Source organism: Musa acuminata, chromosome BXJ3-8 (genome assembly GCF_036884655.1).
Source record: "Musa acuminata AAA Group cultivar baxijiao chromosome BXJ3-8, Cavendish_Baxijiao_AAA, whole genome shotgun sequence".
NCBI classification, from domain to species: domain Eukaryota; kingdom Viridiplantae; phylum Streptophyta; class Magnoliopsida; order Zingiberales; family Musaceae; genus Musa; species Musa acuminata.
In genome coordinates, this window is record NC_088356.1 from 1,317,369 (window position 1) to 1,327,246 (window position 9,878).

The 9,878-nt window shown below is 40.3% G+C and overlaps 2 protein-coding genes across 2 annotated transcripts; both read right to left on the bottom strand.

The window, feature by feature from the left end:
• On the bottom strand, positions 1 to 980 carry LOC103994110 (sphinganine C4-monooxygenase 1). Its single transcript, XM_009414402.3, has 2 exons — positions 738 to 980; positions 1 to 653 (listed from the first exon to the last, which is right to left on the bottom strand). Exons 1-2 carry the CDS (start codon positions 957 to 959, stop codon positions 108 to 110), a joined length of 768 nt encoding a protein of 255 aa, XP_009412677.1. The 5' UTR covers positions 960 to 980; the 3' UTR covers positions 1 to 107.
• Positions 981 to 3,247: 2,267 nt separating this feature from the next.
• Positions 3,248 to 4,516, bottom strand: LOC103994109 (myb-related protein 306-like). The gene is made up of 3 exons (XM_009414401.3): positions 4,280 to 4,516; positions 4,059 to 4,188; positions 3,248 to 3,984 (listed from the first exon to the last, which is right to left on the bottom strand). Exons 1-3 carry the CDS (start codon positions 4,410 to 4,412, stop codon positions 3,438 to 3,440), a joined length of 810 nt encoding a protein of 269 aa, XP_009412676.2. The 5' UTR covers positions 4,413 to 4,516; the 3' UTR covers positions 3,248 to 3,437.
• Between the last annotated feature and the right edge of the window lie 5,362 nt (positions 4,517 to 9,878).

Consider the following 9,878-nt stretch of genomic DNA (forward strand, 5'->3'; position numbering starts at 1 on the left):
TTATTACAAGAAAAGACGTTTCTTATTTATCAGCAATCGCTGCAATATATAAGTAGAATACAAAACAAATGTTTTAGTTGGAATCCAAGGAAGGCATCGATGATTCATCAGCTCTTGAGTTTGATTGGCCGGGCTTCGAAACCTCCCTCCTTCCTCCTCTCGAGCGAGTAGGGCATGTAGGTCCCCAGAATCTTGTCCCACATCACGAAGAAGGGCTGCGAGAAGTTGTACTTGCTGCCGTAGAGCTGATGGTGGACGTCATGGTAGGCGCTGTTGTTGCTGAAGAACACGTGGAGCAGGTTCCCCGGCAGCCACAGCCCGCAGTGGTCGTCGACGGTCTTCACTGTGGCGAAGGAGAAGAAGAAGATGCCGGTCCGCGGCGTCATGCCGGAGACGAGGAAGGCGAGCGCTCCGCCGATGGTGTCGAGCAGTAGCCCCTCCAGCGGATGGTTGTACAGCGCGCCGAAGGCGTAGGGGACGACGAGGGTGTGGTGTTTGGAGTGGACGTGCTTGTACAGGAACTTGTTGACGTGCATGTACCTGTGCATGAAGTACTGCCATGTGTCCAGCACAAACATGGCGACGATGAACTGGGCGATGATCACCGGCACTGAGGGTTGAGGCCTTGCTGCTCCGCTTTCGTCCTTGATGACCTGCACACAACGAGATCGGTCAGTTCTGTCCATGCAGTGCGTACGACGATGGGAGATGAGAACGGTGAGGAGAATAGTGATTACGGTGAACAGGAGAAGGGAAACGGCGATCTGGAATGCCTGCTGAAGGAGGACGCCTTTGACGACGGTCCATTTGGAGACGATGTTCTTCGCGTTCTCTTCGGCTTTGGTGTGCAGTCTGTAGTTCTCGAGATCGCCGAGCAAGACGTAGATGCCGGAGTACACCCAGTAGACTGCAACGGGGACGAACGTGCCCAACAACTCATCCGACGCAGCGAAAGCCATGGCGGCAGATTGAGAAACTGAATGAGTTATTGCTGTGCCATGACCAAGGATTGGTTTCCTTCTTATAGGGGGAATTGACTTCAGCAGATAGTCTCCAAAGCCGGCAGATGACAGGCACAGAGGTTTGACTGCTCTTGCGTGGCTTGGACGCTGCATGAACGCAAGAATTCATGAACGGACGAAGTCAAGCTGCTCACGTTTAGTGACCCAATGCCTCAAACATTAGGACCGTTGACCCTTGGGATCATAATTGCATGAGCTCGATAGTCAACTGGCTGGCACAATTCGTCATAGTTTCAGCATATTGATCTCGACTTAGATCTCATACCCCTCGACTTTACGGTGAAGATTAGAGAAGGAGATTGATATTGCCAGACCTTTACTTAATATAATTATATAAAATAATAATAAAATATAATTTTGAGGATGAAATAAGATGTTATGGGAAATAAATAAAAAAATGAAATCGATAATTCTGAGATTATAAATAAATAAAATAATTTATTATTATTTTAAATTGTTAATATTAAGAGAATCGTCGATAGTAAAAAGGAAATTATGAATAATAATTTTTTAAAAATACTAAAAAATATTAAAATGAGATTGTAAATAAAAAATGGTCAAATATTTATTTAAGAGAAAGGCAGAAAACGTCGGTGATATCAGTAATCTGCCACATCTACCGACTGTTTGACCATTGACCTTTCAGGAATATGGAGTCACGTTTCTTGTTTGACTCGATCAATTTAGGCTGTGCCTCAGCGTCAACCCAGTCGACTACATCGACTCGTGTATTGTACGCAGCGTGAAGGGTACGTCGGTCACCCGGGCTATTGACCAAATCTCCACGGTATGATTCGTGGTTCGGCTGTGGGTCCCATTTCTAATGGGCTCTATGAGCTAACGACTGGTGGGCCTTGAGATCTGACGTGCATGATGCTTTACAGCAGCAGCAGCAGTAACAATGGCGTCGAGAGTTCAGACATGCATTGAAGGGGTGAAGATTGCATGCAGCTTAAAAGCCCTCAGTCATTCATGATGGAAACAACACCATGCACGGCCATAAAGAGAAGCACCTGTTGCTGTCTCTTTCAATGAAGCTTCCTTTCCGATAACAGTGCGAGTAGGCAATGGAGCAGCTGCTTCACCCCATGGATCCCATGCGTGGCACACTAAATGCATTGCCTCCCAATTGAAGTCTGCTATATGCCACCTTATCTTCCTCTTAGCTCATAACAGCGAGGCCACTCACATGTGGTGTTGGGTGTAAGATCTCACTGCATTCAATGGAGTGATAGCTTCTGTACAGCAAGCATTCAAGTCGCTTGATATTATTGATACTTCAGAGGAAGAAGGCCCACCATGGTATCATGGCATCCATGAGAGTTCCTTCCATGCTTTTGCTTTGACAGTTCTGGATTTGGGTGGCTGGTAAAGATCAACCAACTGCAGTTGTGCGTAGAATAGAGGAGGAAGAAAAAGTACAAGACACTTCACATGTGTTGCATTTAAGACCCACTTATTTCCAAGACTGATCTTTACCTAGATCTTTTTGTCTTCCTCCCTCCTAAATAGTTGTAACATCTTCTCCAAGGGCTGTAAAGTTGCAGCAACCAATCCGCACAGGATGATTGATTCACCATCCAGAAACACAATCCCATGATTTATCTCTCTTTTTTTTGTTCAAGACACAGCATTTACTTCTTCGTTATTTCAAAATCTCACTCTTACATTGTTAAGATTTAGAGTTATATTGTGTTCGTGGTTTATGCGTGACTGTGTCCCATACACAGTAGGCTTGAGTTTTAGATTGACTAAAGGAAAATAGACAAAGAGTGTCAAACAATATCAATTATTTTTCTGAATTTGTATTTTTTATGGAATATTCTTTGGACTATTTTTTTTCCTAATATGTATGCCTTGCTGATTAAGAAAGGGTTATTTGAGGGGAGTATAATTACTTGTTGCTCTTCTAGAAGTGCAATTAATCTATGTAATGGGACAACTCATCAGTTGCTGAAGAGTCATCATCAAACCCAGTTAGACAATCCAATTTGGTCTTAGTTTGGGACACCCCACTCCACACTCTGACAATGAGATCTCGAACAGAGGTGATCACCTCAAAGTATGGACATTGATCATGCACGGTGCTAATTATCACCTCAAAGTATGGACATGGACATTGTCTCAAGCTTCTGAACACGGAGAAAAAAACTGCATCCACATCTCCTATCAAGATGAAACAGCAGTTGTGATTTATGTTAATCTCTAATCTGTCGAAAGAAATTTAGGACAATCAATAGTGTTTATTTCCTGAAACTTAGGAGAGACAAACATTGGAGATTTGCTGCTCAGAGCAAAGCAAATTTACACCTTTGGCTACCAAACAAACTCTGTTTCCGATCAAAACATCAGAAGAATTAGTGTCATCAGTAGAAGGTCTATCGAAGGAGATCGAGGTCGTAAAAGCTCGCCCTCTCAGAACATTTCGCCTGTGCCATCGATTGCTACGTCGAGAAAGCTCTCTTGCCCGTTTCCGACGCTCTCGACGTCAAGCAGCCATGACTCCAGCAACGAGAAGGGTGGCTCGGACGACGACGACTCCCGCGCTGAATCTCCGAGTCCGAACAGCGACTCTAGCGGCTCCAGCGACGACGTGATGCAGCGGGAAGTGCTCGCGCTTCCCTGGCTGGACGCTGAACTCGCCGGAGCGATGCCCCATCCTTCGAGAAGCCGAGATATGTTCTCGGTGCTCGACGCGTAGACCGAAGGCCTGGTGATGGAGCTGCGTCCATCACACTCCTCTATGGACAAAGCCTCGCACAGAGCTCGCTTCGCCACGTGGATGTCGGTCTGGAGACACCGTTCCCACTGGCCTTTGGAGATGGAGCGGTAGCTTTGTTGCCTGCCGCTGCTCTTCTGGCAATCGGCGCCGCCTTCGAGCTTCTTCTTCAGATGCGTGTTCCAGTAATTCTTGATGTCGTTGTCCGTCCTCGCTGGTAGATAAGAAGCGATAGCTGCCCATCTGCGTTCAGATAACGCCGGTTTATGGTTACGTTCAGGCTTCAAAGGACACAACAGAGATCTTTTGGGCTTTACCTGTTGCCTAGAAGAGCTTGGAGGTGGATTATAAGCTTCTCCTCCTGATCAGTGAAGTTGCCACGCTTGATTCCCGGCCGAAGGTAGTTTGTCCACCTGAGCCTGCAGCTCTTGCTGCATCTCATTAAGCCTGCCAAGGAAATTAAGGAGACTGATCTGAGTAAAGCTGCCATGGATCGATCTTTTAGGTGGACAGACACCAAAAGGACAAGAAGGCTCACCAGTGTTGGTAGGAACAGCTCTCCAGTTCCCTGGACCATGTTCTTGGATGTAGGACACCAACACTATGTCCTCCTCTGGTGTCCAAGGTCCTTTCTTCACGCCATCTTTGTCGCAGCACGGTGGTCTTCCCATCTCTGACACAAAGCGAGAGAGAACAAGATCACAGAGAGAAGGTCCAGTTTTCTCCGATCTCAGAAAGCAAAGACCAGCGTCCAAGTCTATCTTTCCCGAGCTTCCCACGGGTATATATATATACACAACAGACCCGCTGACCCTCGCAAACCAAAGCTTTCGGCTGCATGAAGCGTGTCAGAAGAAGAGATGCATTAACTCGGAGGCCGCATCCACAAAAGTCAACGTGAGGAACCGCGTGTATTCAATGTGGTCGCGCCGGGAAGAGCCCTAACCCGACCTCTCTTCTTGCTTGGATGAAGCTGTAGCTTCTGCTAACGTATAGAGCTCGGACTTCGACGACTATGCAGCATTCAGATACCTCTCTCTTCTTTAGGATAACTCTGTTTGATAGCGCAGGAACAGAGATGTGGTGAGTCTCCACTGACACTTCCCTGACCCATCTCCGCGACGAAGCAAGAGCGCAAGTCAACGCACGAGTCAAAATCAAGTTAATGGCTTCAACCCCTTCTCTTCTTTTGTTTAAAGAAGCTATAAAACTGAGTCACAGAACACATCGTTTCCATCAATACAACAGAGAACTGATTGAGCTGTGTAAGTTGTCTGTGCTATTGGGCATGAGATTAATTAGACGGAATTGTCCTATATAGCAGACACAAAGCTTAAGCTGTCGGGAAGAGGTCCGTGCGAGCTGAATTAAACTCGACACGCGAAAATAAACCTAAATATATTGGAGACTAAGTAGTCATGCACGCGGACTGCATCATGTTGATGATGGATGTTGGGCGGTAGAGTACGACAGATGCTGAAACAAGTGTTCATATCTGATGTTGTTAGAACTCCCAGGCCACATGACTCTTCACTACTTCTCCTATTCGCAGGTCAACATGCATAAGGATCAGATGATGAGCTATGGAATCATCTCTTGCTTGTGTGAATCAGTTTACTTGAAGCTCAAGCTAAGAACTTAAAAGTGGTGTTGATGTGACAGGGATGGACAGATCATGAAGCAGCAAGGCATCTATCAAACGCCAGCAATATTCAACGCCATTTGACTTTTGGATGGCTTTGCGCCCGCCTGAAGTCCCAATGAATGAGTTCATGAGAGCAACCTCTCAAGGCTGCTCGGCTGAGAGGCGGCTCCTCAGCTGTGTTCACGGGAGTCACGAGGCGTACAAAAGATGTACTCTTTGGCCTCGGTGATGGATGGCGAAAGCTTTCGATTCACAGTTCCATCAAGCTGCGCAAGCAAAGTCAATGAATCGAGAGAGCTTGTTCTTACTTCCCAGCGCGCAGAACTGATGAGGTCGTCTCAGTCACTGCAATTGCAGGGTTGAAACATGAGCTTATATCATGCGACGTGTGTTATGGCTTCACCAATGCACAATATTAGGGCGGAAAAAGGGTGCCATCTCAATTCTTTTATTTCATTTTTATTAGCACGCGATGCCACAAGCTGATTTTTAGCTACATGCATTTACCAGGGAATTATATCTCACATGATAAGATTGTTACTTGAGTAATTAGCATTAAGAATCATTGAATTTGATTCGCGTGCTACATATTTTGGATCTGAACTCTCATCTCGTCCCAATCTACATTCATTCGTTTGACTTTTCTCTCCACATAGAGCCCACCAATTTAATTTAATTAAATATAATGTTACATCACAGTTCATGTCACTGTTGGGATCAAAATATATATATATATATATATATATATATATATATATATATATAGCAAATGTGTCTATATCCTATTATATCTCATCCAGCTTTAATATTTTTTTTCCATTTGATAGGGAAAGTAATAACATAAGTATTATACTATCAACTCATCCCTTCATATATTACCGCCTAGGTGATGACATGGGTGGAAGAATTCACGCCCCGAGTGGGTGTTAACAAGAGCATGATCCACTCACCCTACCCACCTCGATCTCCGATAGGGCCACACGAGTTAGTCGTATGGTGCATTGATCCCCAACAATAAGGCCTATCTCTCCTCCCCTTTTCGGGTTACTCATCGTAAGTGACTTGTCACCTCTTATCAATCATGATTTCGAGAAAGCCTATGCTCTCAGCAGTAGAGGACACTAATACTAGGCGACATGGCTTAGTTCCATTTTCCCTTTTTTCAAATGTCTAATGTAAAGGACCATCCCTTACTCATCCGAAATAGACTCCAATTTTAACAAATGACTCCCTTATAGTTGTTCTTCCCTAATGCCATCCACAGAGAAATGTGCCTACTAATCGTTGACATAAATGAGCTCCTAGAGGATGTAAGGGGCACTCTAACCAGTAGTCAATCTCACTTCATTGACCACTTAAGTATAAAAGTTAACCCTCAAAGCCTAAGAGGAAGACATCTCTATCATTTTTTATCTCCCAACTAACTTTACCATAGGAGGGATCAGATCGAGAACATCATCTTAACATCGACCGCTTGTGCATGGATCACGACGAGACTAAAGCACACCTCGAGATGACATCAAATCCGCCTCTAACAAATAAGCAACTCCTTGTGACCCTTGTGGGCCCCTAGGACGAGTTTAGGCCTTCGGGATCGACTCAAGCCGTGTCGACCCCATAATTAATAGCATCCAGGCAATAACACCAATATGTAGCTTGTAGTATGACTTAGGTTTGGTTTAATTCTTGCATCAAATCAAAGTTAATTTATATATTCTAGAAAAATGTCATGACTCAAGTTTGATGGGTTAATTGACTTATCGACTTCATTTAGCTTAAACCAATAATCAAAATACTTATACTAAAGTTAATAATAATAAATGTATTAAATACTTATATATCGATCTTAGTTTTATTCACTTCCGATGTGTGATTAATTAGGGTGTTATAATTTTTTTTTCTCAAAGCTGGTCGTCCTCGTCAAGGCTCAACATAGCCCATATCAAATCTTAGCATAGTACATGTGAGGTGTAGCCCATTAATAGCTCTACATCGTGACGAGTCTCCTAACTCTATCAAACTATCATGATTCAGGTCTGATGGGCTTAATTGACCTATCAACTTTGTTTAACCCAAACTATTAATCAAAATATTTAAGTTGAAATTGATAGTTGTACATTTATCGAACACTTATAATTCAATCTTAGTCTTGCCCATTTATAATGAGAGACCGATCAAAATATTACGAAAATGTATACTTTTAATATAGATCCATTAGGACACTTTAACTAAGAGATGGTTCAAAAATTAATAAATAAATAATACATCAAAAAAAGAGATGTAAAATCTTACATAATTGGATGACTTTCATCTATATTATCCACGAAGAAAATTAAAATTTTTATTCTACGAGAAAATCTAATATAAGAAATCATTATCATATAAGTTAACTCATGCCTAAGCTACACCTTCTCATATAAATTTAAAAAGTATTTTTTTTTATCTTTTCTAGATCTACTAAAAAAACTTTATAGAATAAATATTAAATTTCTTAATATTATTATTTTTACTTAAATCCTTAATATAAATTATATTTTTAAATCATAAAAATTGAATTTAATTTAGAGTATTTTCAAAGTCTACTTAGGACTCCAAGTTACTTATCAATCCTGACAGGTTGTCATCCGCAGGGCCATTAAAGTGTCATTCACTTTCTCAAATAGTATGACACGGTAACAAAACAGAGACAATGCAAAACAAAACAAACAATGGCAGCTGCACTTGAGCTGTGTTGACAACAACGTGATGTTACAAGTTTCCATGGTTAGTCAATCAGAAAACAATAGTCAAAGTCCAATATTTGGTTCTTCTCCCTTAGGTAGACTCTCGATCTCTCGGTCTTTCTCACCTTAAAATTGGTTTCCATGAATATATATTGATTATTAAAACTTGACTCCTATAAATATATCAAAGTTTTAATTAAAGAAAAGATAAAACATTTTGAATGCTTGTAAGGACGATATATGAATTTTGTAGATATAGTTGAAAGAATTCTTGAGATTTATGTGAAAGGTGAAAAAGAAAATTCGAGATAACTCAATAATCTTATAATTAATCTTATATATTAAATAATTTAATTTTATCAAACCATATTAATCTTATGTTGATTTTTTGATATGTTCTTTTGATTATTAATCTATGGTGAATCACTCTTTTGGTTTTGATTTTTGGTTTCTTTCTCTTCCACCCAACAAAGTGGCATCATAGCTAAAAAAAATTTAATGATTAGGGATTTAATAAAGATTTCATCAGTTGTATTTACCGGTTTTACTATGAAAAATTTTGATGAAAGAAATAATTTCACTCTACGATAAAAGATAATTTCACTCTATCACTCTTTTGATAGGGGTAGATCTTAATATGAAAGGTCGAGATCTAGAGTCACGTTTTAGGTTTAGCATTGTAAAGGTAAAGAGTATGAACTTATCAAGTAGAACTCTTTGGGAAAAAAAAAAAAGGGAAGAAGAGACCGATAAGTACTCTTTTATCTTTTCAGAAAAGTTAGTTTTTAGATCTTACTTATATTTTTTATATTTATTCTTAGAAGAATTATTTTGATTCACTAAATGACAAGATGACAATTAAGTTATATTTGGGTGATAAATCGATGGTGGTGGTCATGGGTGTTAATAAAGTGAAGAATAAAATAGTTGATAGAGCAATGCATACTTTAGAGGATATAACTTAAGGTTATGGCTATAAGGCTAGAAGTGAAATTCTAAAAGTTACTCAGGGTTGCATGGTCCTAATGAAAAGAAGATTACATCAAAGGTTGTATCGTTCAGAAGAAAATATAATAAATACTTCAAAGGGTTAAAAATAAATTGTACATGGGGGATGATAAGTATCTATCACAACGAGCTTCATTTGCGATGTAGAAAATAATTGGTGATATTTATGGTTTCAAGGATGTAGATGATTATGAAAGAAAAATCCTTCTTATGGTATGACGGTGATATGAATGTCTCTCTTTAGAATAAATAAAGTGGTGCCACTGATTCGATTCCAATTACATAAGATACACCGACAAACTTATTAGAATCACGTGATGGACTATGAATTGATTCAATTTGTATAGATATGGTGAATTCTTCAAGCTAATGATTTAATTTCTACAAAAGGTACAAAGTAAAAAAAATACTCATCGAGGTCAAGATTATTATTGTCCATAAGTATTTTTAGGAGTCCTAATTAGATTTAAAATAGTTGGTAGAGTCCTAATTAAATTAAAACTCCTTAGCGAATGAAGATTATTTTGATGAGAGTGAGATAAGCATTTTGTATGCTCCTAAAGACAATCTATAGGGATTTTAAAGAGGATATTTTTTAGGTTTATGTGAGAGATAAACAAGGAAAATTGTAGCAGAGATAACGCATGGATCTTATAATTGATCCTATATATTGAAAAATATAGTTGTCTCCATTAATGCAGAAAAGATTTGTCAAGCCACGTTAATCTTACATCGATTTTTCGATATATTTTTTTATAAAA

What these genes read in the sequence shown, in the direction of transcription:
- LOC103994110 (XM_009414402.3), bottom strand. Translation starts at nt 959, where the DNA reads ATGGCTTTCGCTGCGTCGGATGAGTTGTTGGGCACGTTCGTCCCCGTT. An exon ending in TTTCCCTTCTCCTGTTCACC is followed by an intron (nt 654 to 737) that starts GTAATCACTATT and finishes CGTTGTGTGCAG; the next exon opens with GTCATCAAGGACGAAAGCGG.
- LOC103994109 (XM_009414401.3), bottom strand. Translation starts at nt 4,412, where the DNA reads ATGGGAAGACCACCGTGCTGCGACAAAGATGGCGTGAAGAAAGGACCT. An exon ending in AGCTGTTCCTACCAACACTG is followed by an intron (nt 4,189 to 4,279) that starts GTGAGCCTTCTT and finishes TTTCCTTGGCAG; the next exon opens with GCTTAATGAGATGCAGCAAG. An exon ending in CAAGCTCTTCTAGGCAACAG is followed by an intron (nt 3,985 to 4,058) that starts GTAAAGCCCAAA and finishes ATCTGAACGCAG; the next exon opens with ATGGGCAGCTATCGCTTCTT.